At 48.2% G+C, this 18,748-nt stretch overlaps 2 protein-coding genes across 6 annotated transcripts; one reads left to right on the top strand and one right to left on the bottom strand.

Annotated features, from left to right (window-relative positions):
- Positions 1–535: 535 nt before the first annotated feature.
- On the top strand, positions 536–6,975 carry C5H11orf16 (chromosome 5 C11orf16 homolog). Its single transcript, XM_075974824.1, has 4 exons — positions 536–702; positions 2,383–2,539; positions 4,836–5,070; positions 6,198–6,975. The coding sequence occupies exons 1-4, from the start codon at positions 536–538 to the stop codon at positions 6,866–6,868; spliced, it is 1,230 nt and encodes a 409-aa protein (XP_075830939.1). The 3' UTR covers positions 6,869–6,975.
- Positions 6,976–9,240: 2,265 nt separating this feature from the next.
- Positions 9,241–18,727, bottom strand: Akip1 (A-kinase interacting protein 1). Of its 5 annotated transcripts, none has more exons than XM_075971849.1 (6): positions 18,661–18,727; positions 18,253–18,477; positions 17,414–17,494; positions 15,207–15,320; positions 13,289–13,372; positions 9,273–9,885 (listed from the first exon to the last, which is right to left on the bottom strand). In XM_075971849.1, exons 2-6 carry the CDS (start codon positions 18,469–18,471, stop codon positions 9,742–9,744), a joined length of 642 nt encoding a protein of 213 aa, XP_075827964.1. In that variant the 5' UTR covers positions 18,472–18,477; positions 18,661–18,727; the 3' UTR covers positions 9,273–9,741. The 5 variants fall into 5 exon arrangements, with proteins under 5 accessions (XP_075827966.1, XP_075827967.1, XP_075827964.1 ...); XM_075971848.1 differs by having other exon boundaries at positions 9,274–9,885; positions 18,580–18,661; XM_075971850.1 differs by lacking the exon at positions 18,661–18,727 and having other exon boundaries at positions 9,278–9,885; positions 13,289–13,369; positions 18,253–18,573.
- Between the last annotated feature and the right edge of the window lie 21 nt (positions 18,728–18,748).

Here is an 18,748-nt window from a genome sequence, read left to right as displayed (position 1 = left end):
GCTGGATTTGGAGTTTTAGGTAAGTCCCTTTGGAATCAGACTTGTGGCTTTGGGCCATGGTAGACCCTAACAAGTCTTAGGTGACTGCTACTGCCTCTGAATAAGTCCACAAAGGGAGGACCCTAGTTAGTCCTGTAGGTGACCAGGTTAGGAGGGGAGTCGGTGGCTTCTGGTGGGGGTCAGTTGGTCACGGCAGGGTGTGTAAAGAGAAAGGGCATGTTCCAGGGGTTCTAGGCACATGGAGGAGGAAGGAGGTAAAGCCCAATGGGAGCTGAGCTGCTGGGTGCCTTTCGCGGCTCATCTCTGGAGTGGTAACAAGCTATGAGCATGCGGTTTTGAGGGAGGATTGAAGTGGGATCTCTTTAAGCTTCTAGCTTCAGTTCTTTCAGTCCTCCCTAGTTTCTGGGGGACATTCTGAGATAGGTACTCCAAAGGGGACACTGGGTGTATGTGGGAACCCTGGGGAGTGTCCCCTGGCGGGATTAGACTACAGCTGTGATACCTGTGTTTGCTCCAGGTGGGTACTCTGAAGACTATGCAGCCCTCTACCAGGCCTGGGTTGCCTCTGCCCAAATACTGCAGTGTGCCCACAGCCGGGAAAGCCCCCAGCCCAGATGGTGCGGTGTCACCCTGGGGCCTCTCCTTCACGTGTCCCTTTGCCACACAAGCATCCTGGCTGCCCACGAGCTGCACACTCACCAGGTACCAGCTTCTGTCCTCTGTCCTTCCTTTACCCTCTGTTCCTGGTCCTAATGGCAGCTTAGAGTCCTCAAATGCCTGGGATTTTCCAGAATAGCATCCTCAGTCAGCTGTCTAAAGTGTGACTATGACGTGGCAAAGGAACGTCAGCCTGTAGCAAGTTCCAGGGACCAACCAGTCTGCCTAGGATAGGGACACGGCAGCCCAACACTCAACTTAAAAATTTTTAAAAATTTATTTTAAGTGTTTGGGTGTTTTGCCTGCATGTCTGTGTACTACATGCATACAGTACCTGAAGAGGCCAGAAGAGGGCAGCAGATACGTTTGAATTAAAGTTACCTAGCGAGGATTTTTAGTACCCAAGTGGGTGCTGGAAACTAAATCCTGGTCTTCTGAATTAATCCTTAACCACTGGAGAATCTCTCCAGTTCATTGCTCAAGTTCTTATTTGTTTTGTTTGGATCACTTTTTTTTAAAGTATTTTTCATGGTTTATTTAATTTTATTTTATGTGCATTGGTGTGAAGGTGTCAGATCCCCTGGAACTGGATCTTCAGACAGTTGTGAGCTGCCATGTGGGTGCTGGAATTAAACCTGGGTCTTCTGGAAGTGTAGTCAGTGCTCTTAACCACTGAGCCATCTCTCCAGCCCCATGCTTGGATCACCTTGTTCAAGATCAAGCTTAGCTTTTTTGTTGTTGTTGTTTTGTGATGATTTGGTTTGTTTTCTTGAGACAAAGTTTCTCTGTGTAACAGCCTTGGCTGTCCTTGAACTCACTCTGTAGGCCAGGCTGACCTTAAACTCACAGAGCTCTGTCTGCCTCAGCCTAGGTGCTAGGACTAAAGGGGCTACCACCACCTGGCTTTTTTTCCAAGTTAAGCATCTTTACATTCAGACTTGTCTGCAAAAACAACTTTTTTCAAAAGCCCATACCTTCTTGGGCTGGAAAGACTACTCTACAGTTAAGAGTGCATATCTGTACTCCTAGGAGACCTGAGTTCAACTCTCAGCACCCACATCAGGCAGCTCACAAACGCCTGTAACTCCAGTTCCAGGGAATCTGAACACACACATACTTCAAAAAGTAAAAATAAATATTTGAAAACAACCTCCCCCAAACAGATCCCCCATTCTGCAACTGCCCCAACTCCAACATGTCCACATCCCTCTGACCCCTGAAGCCAAGCAACTTACAGTTTGATTCCCCTGTCAATTTGTTACCTCATCCTAGAATCCCACAGTTTTTCAAGCATTGACTAACACAAGCATACAAGCAGATTTCATTTGGTTTTCCTGAAATACTGCCCCATACAGAAAACAACCTATGTGCCCTTCACTTTCTGCTAACTCCAGAAGTCGAGCTGATCTTGCAGCAAGTCACAGATTGCCACGTTCTCCCTGGATTTCTGTTGTGCACACCTTCTCATCCTCATGCAGTGAGCCTCCTCAGACCAGACCCCGAGGCGTGTATCTTATTATTATATTTCATATTCATATGTTTATCTAGGTGGGAACACACACTATATTTCCCATGTGGCCATCAGAGGACAACCTATGGGAGTCGGTTTTCTCCTTCTACAGTGTGGGGTCTGTGGCAAGCACCTTGACCCTCTGAGCCACTTCTATAGTTATTGATGCTTACAGGATTTTGTGCTCGCCCCTTGATTTCAAATGTTTTTCCCAGGTGTGGTTCTTGTCACCCATGTTCCCACACTGCTGATACATCGTGGCAGGGGCTTAGCTGGCTGGGAAGAGTCGGAGATGCTGCTGGCCCCTGGGTCCTGGCTAGGAGGGAACCGGAAGGCTTTTATTATCTGGCTCAGATAAAGGCTGCTCCAGAGGCAAGTGCTTCTCGCCACACGCTCCTCTGGGTGACTTGGTTGTGCCCGGTGTGTCTTAACTGTGTACATTTGTCAGTCTGGTTCCTTGGCTAAACTGTTAGGGCTGTGTGGTGAAGTTCCGCAAAGTGAATAGCTTGAACAACAGAAACCTCATTTGTTTCCCATTCTTGAGGCATTGTAGGTTTGGTTCTTTCTAAGGGCTACCAGGAGGAGTCTGTTTCCTGCCCCTCTCGTAGTTTTCAGTATTTGCTCAAAATCTTGGGGTTTCCTTAGCTTGAAGAAGCATCACCCCAAATTCTGCCTTCCATATAACATGGCTTTCTCTATTAGCTATTCAAACTTCCTCGTTCCCAAATTCTTTTTATTTATGTGTATATGTGTCTCTGTCTATGTCAAAAAATGCAAATATAGAAAATATTCAGCCTATTTTTAAAAACATGCTCATGTATGCTAAATCACCACAGAACAAAAATGTTCTGATAAGTCAAGTCACCTCCATAGAGTTGCCCATGGACTGGACACTACTGGGAGGACCCCTGCTTTGGAGGTGACCCTAGGTTGTCACTCCCATTTGGGGGCACAAGTTACAGCTCAAGCATCCCCAAGGGGCCAGCTCAGTTGCTTGGACCACTGAAGTGCTAACTAATGACAAAAGCAGAGGAGATTCAGCCAGTCATGGTGTGCGCCACCACCTCCTGACTTAGACTTCTCTTTTAAAAATTAGTTTTGGGCCAGGCGGTGGTGGTGCACACCTTTAATCTCAGCATTTGGGAGGCAGAGACAGGCAGATCTCTGTGAGTTAGAGGTCAGCCTGGTCTACAAGAGCTAGTTCCAGGACAGCTAGGGCTGTTACATACAGAAACCCTGTCTCGAAAACCACCACCACCACAACAACAAAAATAAATAAAAATTAGATCTATTTTAATTTTATGTCTGTGAGTTTGTCTGTATGACTGTGTCTACCATGTGCACAGAATGCCAACAGAGGCCAGAAGAGGGTGTTAGTAAGCCTGGAACCAGAGTAACAGACAGTTGTGAGCTGCCCTGTGGGAGCTGGGAACCAAACTTGGGGTTTCTGCGAGAGTAGTAAGTGATCTTAATTACAGAGCCATCTCTTGGGTCCCAATTTTTAATTTTTTGACATAGGACCTCCTGTATCCCAGGATGCCTTGAACTTTGAACTTGGATTCTCTTGCCTCTGCCTCTCAGATTATATGTTGCACTGCCGTGTGTGGTTTATGTTCTGCTGGGGATGGAGCCCAGGTCTACACACTAGACATGCACTCTACCAACTAGCTACATCCCCAGACTTTGTGAATGTGGTTCCATGTGAGCATGCGCATGCTCTTGTGTGTACATGTGCCATGGCAAGTGGGTCAGAAGAGAACTGGGGGAGTCAGTTCTCTCCTTCCATCATGTGGGTCCTGGGAATCAAACTCAGGAAGTCGGGTTTGGCTGCAAGCGCCTTTCCCCACGGAACCATCTTGCTTGCCCCATCTTTTTGTTGTTTCAAACAGAGCCTCAGTTTGTAACCTCAGCTGCCCTGGCCCTTGATGACCTCAACATGACCTTGAATTCAGTATAAAGCCCAGGCTGCCCCCAAACTCGAGAGCAATTCCCCTGCCTCAGCCTCTCTTGTGCCACTCTGTTTTTCTGCTGTATTTCAAATCTTTTTTTTTTAAGATTTATTTTATGTATGAGTGCTTTGTCTGTGTGGTAGTTTGAATGAGAATGGCCCTCTTAGGTTCATAAATTTAAATGCTTGGTCCCTAGATGGTGGAACTGTATGGGAAGGATTAGAAGATGCCGTCTTATCAGAGGAGGCGTGTCGTGGGGGTGGGCTTGAGGTTTCAAAAGCCTGTATCATTCTCTGCTCTTTCTGCCTTGCACTTGTGGATCGAGACGTAAGCTCTGTTTCGGCATCAGCACCATCCTTGCCTTTTTGATGCTATGTTCCTCACCATGATGTCCATGGAATCTAACCCCATGAAACTGTAAGAGCAGTAAACACATCCTTTTGTAAGTTGCCTTGGTCATGGTGTTTTATCAAAGCATTAGGACAGTAACTAAGATAGCCTGCATATATGTATGTGCATCATGTGTGTATGCCTGGTGGCTACAGAGGCCAGAAGAGGGTGTCCAATCCCCTGGAACTGGAATTATGGATAGTTGTGAGCCTCCAAGTGAGTGCTGGGAACTAAACCATGATCCCCTGCAAGGGCCACCAGGGCTCTTGATTACTGAACCATCTCCCTAGCCCCTAATGGCAAATCTTACTCTATTTTCTTTCCCACAGCTGGAGAGGAGGGGGGCCCTGGTTGTGGAATTTGAGGCTCCCCTTGTCACAGGCCTAAAGCTGCCAGTCCAGCAACGGAGAGTGGTATTTCCAGAAGATGTCATTCAGTTCTCGCCATCCATGCCACGCTCACTGCAGCCTGGTGACAAGGTGCTGGCCCCCTGGGAAGCAGAGCAACAGCGGTACGGCCCCGGCACTGTTCTCTTGGGCTTGAAGAAGCAAAAAGGCCAGAAAGGTGAGGAAGCTGTTGTGACCCTACACGCCCCGAGGAGCACTGCTGGTGGCCATGGCTCCGCAGTGTAGGAGTCACAGCAAAGAGAACCCTCGCGCCTTACCCAGTGGCCTTACCCTGCCGCGGCAGCAGATCTGGTCCTATCTCCCAGGGTGTGTTATGGTTAGTATCAGGGAGGACAGAAGCTGGTGGCTTGTGTCTGCGATGCTAGCACTTAGGAAACTGAGCCAGGAGCATTGCTGGGAGTTTGAAGGCAGCCTAGGCTACAGATAAGAGTGTCTCAAAAAAAAAAACAAAAAGTGGGGGCTGGAGAGAGAGCTCAGTAGTTAGCATTCAGTTCCCAGCACCTACATGGAAGCTCACATCCTTCTATAACTCCAGTTCCAGGGGACCTAATACCCTCCTCTGGCCTCCCTGGGCACCATGTTAGAATGTGGCACATATACACACACCCAGGTAAAACACTTAAACATAAGAAAACACATAGAATAAAAATTAATAAAGATATTTATAAAACAAAGCAAATAATGACAAAAACCCAAAAGGCATAAAATCAAACCAAGAGAAACAACCTAAAACTACCATGTCTATGCTGATTACCTAAACCAGCACATGAGCTGGGCGTGATGTCATGGCATCTAGAATTCCAGCACTCAGCTCCATGATTCCTGCTTCAGCCCACTGAGTGCTACATGAGACCCATCTCAAAACTCAAACCGACGAACCCAACAAAAACATCATGTGTGGTGGTGGCAGGGAGAGTATTCTTGTCATGGGAACTCACCTCCCATCACTCACCAGGTCCTCCAGGGACTGACAAGCCTCTTGTGCCAGCCAATCAGCACAGCTGTTCTTCAGAGAATCATAAAAAACTTGGCTGAGGCTGTGCTTTGGTTCTGCACGAAAACCAGGTCCCTCCAGGTCCTCTGCAGCCTAGGAGGCAGGGAGGTGCCAGGAAGTCCTCCAGAACTGGTGGTCAGTGTGGTATGGGAGAGGGGACATTCCCAAAGGCTCTCTGGGTACAGCAGCACATGAACAGCCAAGAAGAAGAGGGGGTGAGGCTGAGGCTTTGGGCTTTATTCCAAAGAGCCAGGAATCATAAAAAAAATGTCTCCCATTTCTGTTCACAGCATCTAAAGAAGAAATCACTGTTCACTTCTGGAATGGCAAGACAACTAAGGTGCCTCTAGACAGGGTCAGGTGGGTGCCCCCCACTGTCTGGAAGAAGGCGGTGGAGAGACTACAAACACCTCACACCCGGGGCTGCCATGGTCCTTTCCTGTGGGCACCTCACTGTTCTCAGCTGGGACCTAACGCTAGATGCACCACACACAGATCTCCCCTGGACTCCTCATGTCCACCCTGCCTCTCTTGTGCCTGCTGCCAGCCTCTATATCAGAGCTGTTTCTTTGGCTGTCCTTTGGTGGGGCCTAGCTGGTGGCCACTAACAAGGACCGCAGAGGCCACAACAAAACTCCCAGAGTCAGAGCCGAAGCCCACAGCTCAGCTTCTGCCCCTACAAGGTCCTAAAGAAGAGGCGATAGCAGCGTTCAGCTACAATATGTCCTCCTCCTCTGAGGAAGAGAATTCGGAGAGCCATCTGGAGACGGGACTTCCGCAGAGAAAGATGGTAAACAGAGGAGTTAACACTGATCCCATCATTTTTGAGAAGCCTCTGCAGCAGTGTGGCCCCAGTCAGCCTGAATGGAGGTACTGGAGGAGAAACGGGCCTGAGCCGCCCCCTGGAAAACCGGGTATGGTATACCAGGGGTTTGATGCTAGCTTCTCAGACAGGGTCTAGGGGCTGCAAGGGTCTCTTGAAATATGGAACACTCTGGTGGGCTTGGAAGTAATGTATGGAATGCAGGCTGTCAGATCAGGGAAGAGGTAGCTTCCACATGTACAGGAGAGGACAGATGGTTTGATCTTTGTGCTCTGATTGGTTCCTCTATTTAACACCCGCCTCTTCTTTGACACGGGGTCTCATATAGCCCAAGATGCCCTTAAACTCCCTATTTAGCCAAAGATGACCTTCAACCCCTGATGATCCTCTACCTCTACCTCCCAAGGGCTGGGATTACAGGATGTAGTACCATGCCAGGTTTATGTGGTGCTTGGTAGAGCCCAGGGTACCATGCATGCCAGGCAGGTACTCTACCAGCATCCCTAGTCATATCTTTTCCTGTCTCCACTCATCTAATAATTAATTACAAAGAAGAGAAATGTATCTTTTAGGTCCAAGCTGTTTTGTTGCAGTCCAGAAAAAGATTTAAATTTCTGGAACTGGCCCATGGAGCAACATCAGGAATATTCTAATCTACACAGAGAATGTGTGGGGTGTAGGAAAGGGCCAGCCCCAGCTATTTCTTCCTTAGAAGTCCCATCCCCTGCTGTTTCTGTTGTCTGGGTCTGGTCACCTTGACTAGCCTGGGTCTAGGACTGTAAATGGGAGTCACCATGCGGATGCCATACTGCCTGTCATAGCCAAGTGACAGATAAGTGACAGACAAGATAACTGATGTGCACAAAGCCAAGTGTGAGCCAGGGCTGGAGGCAGCAGCAGGTAACAGCCTTTTCCTTCCCAGCTTTGCGTCCTTGTAAGGAAATGTACTGTCTGGCTTCTAAACGGGATGGGTATTTAATCTGTACGAACCACTAGCACGCCACCAGTACTTGCTATCCGTCTGTCAAGTCCAAAGTTGGCTGTCAGGCTTCAGCTCTACCTCTTGCGATCCTCTGCCCTCCAAGCACAGCCTTATGCATCCCCTACAAGGATAGAAAGCTAGAAAGAAAGAGCAGTTGTCGCCTCCCTTGTCTTCAGCACCAGCCCCACTAACCGATCTTGGGTTTAGGAACAAGACGTTGAAAAGACAAGGACAACCAACAGGACAGAGTGCAAACCGCAGTTGCGGGGACCAGGAGCCAGCCCTGAAAGCACCAACATGAGAACACGGCAGACTCAACCAGAAGCTGAACACAGACAACAAAGTCAGGGCATTGGGACAACCAGAGGAACAATTCCCTTAGAAGAAAAGCCCTGGGCTGGAGAGATGGCTCAGCAGTTAAGAGCATTGCCTGATCTTCCAAAGATCCTGAGTTCCAATTCCCGGCAACCACATGGTGGCTCACAACCATCTGTAATGAGATCTGGTGCCCTCTTCTGGCCTGCAGGCATACATGCAGACAGAATATTGTATACATAATAAATAAATAAATATTAAAAAAAAAGCCTTAGAGGCAGGCGGATCTCTGTGAGTTCGAGACCAGCCTGGTCTACAAGAGCTAGTTCCAGGACAGGCTCCAAAACCACAGAGAAACCCTGTCTCGAAAAACCAAAAAAAAAAAAAAAAAATAAATAAAAAAAAAGCCTTGAGCATCTGGGTAAAGCAGAATGCCTGGGCAGGGCATCTGAAAGACTCCAAAAGTAGAGAAGATCCCCTCTCTGGGACTCTGAGGGTACCTATACTTTAGATGCACAAGCTCATACATATACACAGAATTTTAAAAATTGGGGCTATGGTGGACTCATTGGTCAAGAGGATTTGTTGCTTTTGCAGAGGTCTGAGGTTTGCTTCCAGAACTCATATGTCGCTAACAACCATCTTTTGCAGAGGTCTGAGGTTTGCTTCCAGCACTCACATGTAGCTAACAACCATCTTTTGCAGAGGTCTGAGGTTTGCTTCCAGCACTCACATGCAGCTAACAACCATCTTTTGCAGAGGTCTGAGGTTTGCTTCCAACACTCATATGTAGCTAACAACCATCTTTTGCAGAGGACTGAGGTTTGCTTCCAGCACTCATATGTAGCTAACAACCATTTTCTGGCCTCTGTGGGTACCAGACACACACATGGTACATAAGCAAAATACTCATACACATATTCTTAAGACTCAAACTAGGTATTGTGGTTCATGCCTGTGAGGCAAGGGCATTGCTCCAAGTGTGAGGCCAGCCTAGGTGACTGTGTACTAGGTTGGTCTGCTACTACAGTGTGAGATCCCATCTCATCTGAAAAATCAAAACAGAAACAAAATAAAAATTATAGTCAGTATATAAGATTTAAGGTTTTTCTCCTGGAAGGTTAATGGGGTAAACACTTGAAAAGGGATTAAAAAGGGCAGCTGACAAAGCCTTAGCAGGAGTTTGAGCACAGGGGAGTACCTACCAGCACCTGCTCCCGAGACCTCCTGCAGGTAAGCAGCATGGGAAGACACCCGCTGTGAGGGGCACAGGATAGTCCCGCACTGGATCTCCCTGCCAGGGCTGGCGAACCGCTTAGGACCCTCTTCACAAAAGGACAGGGTGTGTCCACTGCTGTCTTCTCATAGCCCACTGTTGTACATGGGGGGCAGGGTTTCTTTCTAACACCAATAAAAAGAATTATTTTTATTTCCCAATCTCTCCATTTATTATCATAATTTACACTTCCTTAGAAAGCCAGCCGTGAAAGCTGTTCGGACAGCACCATTCCCTTACTGTTTTCAGGCACACAGGATGCGGACTTCTATACTCTCAAGTTAAAATGGGCTCTGAAAGACCGACCCTAGTTCACAAAGGCCCCTACAGCCAATACTAAGAGTAGGATCCATATATCATTATTAAGACAATCATAAGGCGGTGTTATTCTTCTTGCTACTTAAAAAAAGAGTGATGTGACGGCAGTGACAGTCAGCTTCACACGGGGAAGACCAAGTCCACACTCTGCCCCGAGTCAACCGCGACCACGTGAGTCTTCTTGGTTAAGGGGCTCGAGCCCACAGTGACAGAATAGGTCCCTGGATACACTTCTATGTAGAGATCCTTAGAGATGTCCTCGGCCTGAAAGAAAGAGTGGCAACGTGGTTTAAAGTCTGACCTCAGAGCCACGTCAGCACCTCCACCAGGCTGTCACTGTGTGCCAGAGGTGGGGAGAAATGTAGATATGGGGCCCCGCTTTCAAGGCTCAGCTTGGTCACAGGATGGCACTGTTGTTTGGGTGACTCTCAGCCTTAATGCTTGTTGCCTTCTCTCTAAATCTGTGAGAATATCTACTTCACAAGTAACGTGAAAACTTCGTGAGTGAAAACGTGTTAGAGAAACATGACGAATTCTAAAAAGAGCACCTGCCAGGTGTGGTTGCTCACAAACTGAGTTTGGGGCCAGCCTGGTCTACATAAGAGAGTTCAGGACAGCCAGGGCTACACAGAAAGAGAAAAACCCTGATTTAAAAAAAAAAAAAAACAACAAAAAAAAAACGGAGACAATGCTAGGTGGGGGAGTTAGGCAGAGAGAAAGGCTCGGGAATCAGTAGAGAATGGTACGTCTGTCTGACAAGGCGTTGGGATAATGAATGACTTCTTGATCATGCTTTGCTGCACTCCCTTCAGAAGGATGAGGCACTGTTTCTCCCCCAAGCAAACAATCCGAATGGACGCCCTCTGTCGCTGAAGCACGTACTTGGAAGATGGGCCCTTTCATGTTGCAAAGCTCTGAAAGCTGGAGGTGATGGACGGTGTTCAGAGCTGCCCTGAGCACAGACCATCCTCTAGCTAGACTCCATTCCTGGCTGGACGGTGGCTCAGGGCAGCTGCACTGAGCACAGACCATCCTCCAGCTAGACTCCATTCCTGGCTGGACGGTGGCTCAGGGCAGCTGTACTGAGCACAGACCATCCTCCAGCTAGACTCCATACCTGGCTGGACGGTGGCTCAGGGCAGCTGCACTGAGCACAGACCATCCTCCAGCTAGACTCCATACCTGGCTGGACGGTGTTCAGAGCTGCACTGAGCACAGACCATCCTCCAGCTAGACTCCATACCTGGCTGGACGGTGTTCAGAGCTGCACTGAGCACAGACCATCCTCCAGCTAGACTCCATACCTGGCTGGACGGTGGCTCAGGGCAGCTGCACTGGGCACAGACCATCCTCCAGCTAGACTCCATTCCTGGCTGGACGGTGGCTCAGGGCAGCTGCACTGAGCACAGACCATCCTCCAGCTAGACTCCATACCTGGCTGGACGGTGTTCAGAGCTGCACTGAGCACAGACCATCCTCCAGCTAGACTCCATACCTGGCTGGACGGTGTTCAGAGCTGCACTGAGCACAGACCATCCTCCAGCTAGACTCCATACCTGGCTGGACGGTGGCTCAGGGCAGCTGCACTGGGCACAGACCATCCTCCAGCTAGACTCCATACCTGGCTGGACGGTGGCTCAGGGCAGCTGCACTGAGCACAGACCATCCTCCAGCTAGACTCCATACCTGGCTGGACGGTGTTCAGAGCTGCACTGAGCACAGACCATCCTCCAGCTAGACTCCATACCTGGCTGGACGGTGGCTCAGGGCAGCTGCACTGAGCACAGACCATCCTCCAGCTAGTCTCCATTCCTGGCTGGACGGTGGCTCAGGGCAGGTGCACTGGCAGGGGATTGGCCTTAATTCACATGGCAAAAAGAAAAGTCACCAACCAGGAGAGAGCAGGTAAGAGTCAGAGTGCATCTGGGCTGAGCTGGGCATAGTGGTACACACCTTATTCCCATTACTTGGGAGAAAGAGGCAGGTGAGAATCTGTGAGTTCAAGGCTAGTCTGGTCTACCCAGTGTGTTTCAGGATAGCCAGGGCTACATAGAGAGACCCTATCTCAAAGAAAAAAAAGTGCATGTGGGTTGTTCCTTAGCTGGGAACTCCGCTTCGACCCCCCTCCAGATCCCTGTCCTTAGAAAACCCACCAAGTGGCTCCTCCCCTGGAGCCACTCAAGACTGAGCCTACAGGGTATTTAAACTACCTCTTGGAGAACAGCCACATGGTTTTTTCTGGCCTCCTCTCCCAGTCTCATCTCTGGGGGTCGGGGAGATCACCTGGGAATGTTTTTGCTCAGTAAACTTGGTCTTTTACTTTTAATCTGGTTTGGTTTGAACTACTGCGTCACTGGAGGCTGCAGCTGCTACCTCCTATCTGCCCAGTGCTTGGAAGGAACATCGGGCAGAGCTGTCATTCTCACACCACACATGGGAGACTAATGAAACTACTGGCCAGAAAATCCATAGCAAGAATAAGTGATATTTGTACTTTCATGAAGTTTTATACCACCTTGCCTTGCTGGCAGACTTGAGGTCAACTTTTTCAAAAGCTACTTTATGTTATCTTTCTCCCACTTCCGAAAACCTAAAGGTCCAACGCCTTTCGCTGATGTGAGGAGGGTGGCGATGGCACTGCTGTTCACCAGGCGTCAGCCGTGTACAGGGCCGCAGAATCATCTCCATACTCGGCAGCGCTGAGGTTAGCGTGCTCTTGTGTGGGGCTGGAGAGACGGCTCAGCAGTTATGGGCACTTGTTCCCTGCCCTTGTAGAGGATGCAGGTTTGGATCTCAGAACCCAGGTGATGGTGAGGGCTCACCATACCCTGTAATCCAGTTCTAGGGTACCTGACACTTTCTTCTAGCCTCTGACAGTACCAAGCATGCATGTGGTATACATACATACATGTAAGTGTACGTGTATACAAATAAAATAAATCTGAAAAAAATCCATCTTCACACTGGAACTTCAGGCCAATCAGAATTACCAAAAGCAGCACTAATGAAGACACCCACAGCTGACAGCTTGCATTTGTACTAGAAGCAAAATTTTCAGTTGCTAATTACTCTAGAATATCCAAATCCTGGTTAGTAACAAACTATATACAAACAAGAAGGGATTTAGTGCAGTGATATGTCTGAAGTTCCTTCTTCAGAATTCCAGCTCTTCCAAGTTCCACACAAACTCCCCAGGCTCACAGACTACTTACTCCTTGGTCCTGAAACTCATATCTACTTCTTTTTTGCCCTACAGAAACAGTTCAGATGCTTTGGAAGCCAGTATCAGCACATGTAGACATGCTGGAATTTCAGCAATGGCTGCATTTTACAAGCAGGGGTCAGGGCCTCCCACTGCTTCAGCAGCTGGTGAAATCCTCGCAGGAGCCCATGGCTGCCCAGCTGGCCTAGGAAGTGAGCTGTGAATACTTCACATTCCTTCCAACCACAGCTATGAGCTGAGGAAACAGAGCAGCCCCTGAGCCTCTAGTGAAGGAAAAGGACACTAAGAAAACAGCATTTTGCAATGAACCAAAATCTTGTGGACCCTCAAGTGTAAACCTCTCAATTTGAAGACACTGTAGAGCCCACACAAATGGAGCTCAATTGGTAACAGGTCAGCTGGCTTACAGAAGGGTAGTGAAGCCCGGCAGAGCTCGGTACTCACAGGCCAGAATGCTTCTCGAGAGTGCTCTGATGTTTGGGAGCTGCTTCCTGGACCAATAGATGTCTCTACTCTGTCGCTTCTCTGCTGAGATAAATATTGATTAGGACCTGAGTTTTGACCTTCTGAAAGCAAAGACATTTTCTCTTCTCTTACTAGGATTATTTCCTACGCCTTTTCTCATCTGTCACCTGTTATTAACCATCTCTTTGCTACAGTTAGAGCTATTTTTAGCTACGTGTTTTCCATTGTTGCTTTTTTCCTTATGTGAGCTTTGGAGTCTGGCAAACAAGTTTAAATCCCATGTCCTGTCACTCACTAGCAGGACTCACTTAACTCAGAGCCTTGGTCTCCTGGACTATAACATGGGCTCCTTGATGGAAGGAAAAGATTGAAATGCTGAAGTCATGATACTCTCACGGTATTATCAGGGAAATGGAAGCCTTAGAGGCACCCCCTTTGTACTCCACAGGAAAGAGGATTGTCACTCTGCCACCTACACACCTCACCTAAGCTCTCTCAGGAGAGAGCAGGCCAGGGTGGAAAGCGGATTTCAGGACACAGACTCCGGTGACTCCTCACAGCCCAGGGAAGAACTCAAAGGGTTCTTGCCGCCAGCACTGAGTCCACTCATAACCCACGCTCACTCCTGTCATTTTTGCTAAACCTCTTCACTCTACGACCCTAAGATGACTCGCAGGCCAGAGAAGTCAGGGATTTTAATCTGAACTTAAGTCTGCCATCTTTGAGTATAATTAAAGGAGTTTAAGAAAACTCAAAACCAAAAGTCTACTTCTATTGAACAAACAGAACCTCGGGCTTTCACACAACACATATTTAAAAGACAGAGTGTGAGCGGGCTGTGGTGGTGCACACCTCTGATCCCAGCACTCAGGAGGCAGAGGCAGGAGGATCTCTGTGAGTTCAAGGTCAGCCTGGTCTACAGAGTGAGTTCCAAGACAGTCAGGGCTTTACAGAGAAACCCTGTCTTGAAAAACCAAACCAAACCAAACAACCAACCAAACAAGACAGCGTGTGTGATAAGGGGTTGCTAGCTCTTATCTTTATAAAAAACCAAGGTAGTCTCAGCCACCCTGGAAGCTGAGGAGGAAGGATGACCTAAGACCAGTTCAAGATCAGAGTCGGCAACACAGCAAGACCCTGTCTGAAAAATGAAAAATATATGGGACAACCCCTGTGACACACACATCTCTTTTTCAAAAATTATCAAAGACATGGCAGTATCACTATCTCAGTAAGATATAACTATTAAACAATCTCTTTCCTGGGGGCTGGAAAGATAGTTCAGTGGCTAAGGGCAGAGGACCCATGTCTGGTTCCAAGTGTTCACGCTGGGTGGACCACAACCACTTGGTGACACCCACTCCGATGGACCCAACACCCTCCTCTAGACTTCTTGGGCACCTGTGTTTATGTGCACATACCCAGACACAGATACACACAGTTAAAAACAAAGTCTTTTTTGTTGCTGAGACAGTTAACATAGCCTGGCTGTCCTGAATTTCTCTGTGCAGATCAGGCTGACTCCAAACTCAAGAGAGTCACCTGCCTCTGCCTCCCAAGTGGTGGGATTAAAGGCCTGGGCCTGACTTAAGACAACAACCCTCTTTTGTATTCCTAGATACATACGGGAATATGTGGTTCTTAAGCCTGCCCCAGAACTCCATGGCCCAGGATTACAGGTTCAGTTGAAGATCTTAGAGTGAAATAAGTAACCTTGCTTCAGACAAACTTCTGTTTCTCTAAGTTCCTGGATGCTATGAAGTCACATGTGTCTGCTGAGTACTGGAATGCTGAGTCACAGAGACATCTGATGACACAAAACCCCACAGAGACTTTCAAATCACAGCCCCGACCTTGTGAGGCTACAGGCACGGCGCGGAACACCGAAGACACATACCTGCTCCTGACCGTGCCCTAGGTCTGCGTGCACGTGCACTTCTGGAGGCTGCCTTCTGTGGTAACGGGAGACGTGGGTGGCCCCTCCTTCCTCTGGCACAGATGAGTAGTATTTCTGGAGAAATAATGTGAGAGAACACTTAAATGTTCTGGTCAAGTCTTCAGAAAGACTCTCTGACACTTGTGCACAGAAAGGTTAAGGGCGGAAGCATGAGAAAAAGGCCAATCACCTGCCCTTGGCCTGAGATGCTAACACAAGGATATTGCTTTTGGCATGGTTTTGCTGCCACCTGCTGCCTCTGGAGGGCAAGAACTCTGACCAACTAAATAAAGGATCATATTCTCTGCGAGGGTAAAGGCTTTCAAATCTTCACTTCAATGTCAAGTACATCCACCCTTTCATTTCCTCCCCTGACAGAGTCGGATCAACAATTTGCTGGGTACTCAGGTGAGGTAGGGGGGAAAACGTAGTAATTTCTTCATTGAAGAAACACAGAAGGCTAGAAAACAAACCTAACAGCTGTGCCTTTTGCCCCTGGGTTCTCCACAGGGGAAGGCAAGGAGAGAGATCGCTAGTGTAGGAATAATCCAAAAGATCAGAAAAATTACATTTTTCTTGTTTGGTTCCTTCCTCCTCTTCCAAGATGACCTTGTATTTGCCCTTGACTCTGAGTGTGAAGACAACACAAGCTTGTTTGGCACACACTGTGCGACAACGTCAAAGGGATGTGAGAGGAGGGAGGAGAAGCCTGGAGAGTCAGGACACGGACCTATGGCATTTTAAAGGCCGCTTTCAAACTCTGGAGCCAAATCCTGGACACTTTGCTAAATCTTCGAAAGGCTACGAAGTTCTGAAGCATCACTCTGTAATAGGACTGAAGTGGAACATAGCTTGAAACCCTACCTGAAGAACCCTGGTTTGCTAAAGCCTCAAAGACAACTCTTATTTGACTGAACCATGAACCAATGTCTAAGGTCACCATTGTATAGTAGAGCTGAATGTTCTCTGAACCATAGCTCTTTGCTTGAAAGCCTACTGTAATCTAAAGAATGTTTGTAAAAGGCAGGAGTTGGGTATAGTAGTGGCATATATAACCGCTATACTCAGAAAGTGGGAAGCAAGGAGATCGAGACTAGGTAAGTAGCAGGCCTGAGAACAACCTTGGAGATCTTACCTCTAACAAAACTGAAAGATTGGCAACTTGGGGATCTTTATACCTGAAGCCTGAAAGCATGGCAAAACCAATTCTTTTCTATTTCGCTTACACAACAGTATCCTAAAATCCCAGCTATGCACAGGTAAAGCCTGGTGTGATTCTGAGAAAACAGAACCTGTGTTTTCCTTCAGCATCTGCCTTTAGCATCCATCCCCTCAATCTCAGTATATGTATGGGTTTCAGAATTTAAAAACTGTTCACTCATTTCAAGGAATACACCTTGCACGGTGTTGTGATAATTTGCTATTCATCTCTCAGTGGAAATCAAAGGCATCAATAATAAAGCTGGGGCTTCAGAAATCTGAACTTTACCATGGGAAGCTAAACACCACAAATAGGGGAGCTTCATTTCCAGAGTGTACTCCCTACTTCTCACTGCTCGGGTCACACGCCTTAGGTGAGTCTTAAGAGCGACCAGTTGGCTAGCTGAAAGCTACAGAACATGGTTTGATCTTTGGGAAGCAGGCCTTGCCGTTAAAAACTACACACCGGCATCTGTGTCACATGGGCATCTCTGTCACCAACACCTGTTTAGGAACCCACTGGGATATTCACCATGAACTGGAAACAAACATTGAAGGTTGAGACCTAACATACAGGCTTTCCAATTCAGTTTTTGATTCAACACATTTTGAAAACCAAACAACTCATGAGTATCCTTAAGATTTTAACTTAGTTGCAAAGGGAAAAGGAAACAGCCTCAAATTAGACTTCATTGTGGAATCAGGAGCTAAGCACCATACTCCTTACACAACTGAAAACCCAAGGAGAACAAAGGCCTTTCCTGGCTCGTTTCCTGCTGTGTTTTCAACAAGCAGAGTTAGAATGGAATGGATAAATGTTTGCTGGCTGAATTCTAACTTGTGTTTACTACCTGGCTTACTTAACTGATTATAACCTGCTCACGAAGGCCCGTAGGTCCCAGGATAGAGGAGTACTGATTCTTCCCAAGCACAGATCAGGAGCACAGTGGGAGTTCACACCAACTTACCCCACACTGACTGGAAGTATAGTCCATGAATTCAGCCATTGTTCTGAAGGAAGCACCAAGGGTTGGGCACCTTTCTTCTCTCTATTTGAACAAATGGCAAGTGATAGGTGAAACCTACTACTGCCTACTGGAAAAGGACAGCTTTTGAGAAATAGCTTCTTTTTACTTTTAGGAAAGCTTCTGCAAGCTGAAATTTGGAAAAAGGATCTTGCTGAGAAAGAATTTTAACTCAGTAAACTAGACATGCAATTTATCCAGGATCTAAAATAACAGGTTAGCTGGCTTTACTTGCTAAAGCTGTTATTGTTTAGGGTTTTTGAGACAGGGTCACATGAACACTAGATCTGCCTGCCCCCATCTCCTACATTCTGGCACCACATTAAGAATTCTATTTACTTAATTTAGTCAGGGTCTCACTATGTAACCCTAGCTGGCCTGAAACTTGCTATGTAGACCAGGCTATCCTCGAACTCAGAGATCTGTCTACTTCTGAGTCCTAGGCGGTATGATTAAGGGCGTGCACCACCACACTCCACAAGAAATTATATCTTTAAAGTAGTCAAACAGAATACTACTATTCTTTCATTACTTATAAAGAATGGGTCACACAGTGCTGGTGCACAATCCCTTTAAAACTAGTACTTGAGGCATGGGCAGGACTTCAAGGCTAGCCCGGGCTACTTGAGACCCATATAAAATCATCAAGTGTCAAAAGCATTTTCCAAAGGATTTTTCCACTCTGTCCAGATACTTTGCATCTTTTGGCCACGGGAGGTTCCCTCCGGCCCAGTGGGAGGTCAAGAATGCCTGGGTAGTGCCCCCCCAGCTCGCGCCCTCACCTCTCCTAGGAGGCGCTGGGGACCGGGGACCGACCATCGTTCCTGGTAGGGGCCCCGGCGGTCAAGGACCCCCACGCTGCCTCTGGATAGCTCTGGAGAACGCCAGTCCACTGCCCTTCTCTTGGCGCGCTCCAGCACTTCCCTCCCCAGCCGAGCTGAGCGCTGCAGCGAGCGCCGGTCCACCCCGTTCAGCGCCGCGGCCGCCAGACAGTACTCCATGTCTCCCTGGGCACACACACAGACACCGGCCCGTTAGCTGCACCCAGGCCCGGATCCGGGAGGACCTTCCCCTGCAACCCCAGCTCCCCTTCAGCCCGCATAGCGCACTCCAAGCTGGGGACTGGAAGAGAGGACCCCAGATCCGTATACTTCCGCCTCCCGGGCCCTGGATGCCGCCCCTCGCCAGACTTGCTTCTCCAGGCGCCTGCGCGCAGCGCTTCCCCGGACACGCCCGCGTTCCCGCGGTCGCGCTTTCGCGCCAGTTGCTAGGCTAACT

This window comes from Microtus pennsylvanicus, chromosome 5 (assembly GCF_037038515.1).
Source record: "Microtus pennsylvanicus isolate mMicPen1 chromosome 5, mMicPen1.hap1, whole genome shotgun sequence".
Lineage (NCBI taxonomy): Eukaryota > Metazoa > Chordata > Mammalia > Rodentia > Cricetidae > Microtus > Microtus pennsylvanicus.
The sequence above is the reverse complement of the archived record's forward strand: the minus strand, read 5'-3'. Positions and strand labels throughout refer to the sequence as shown.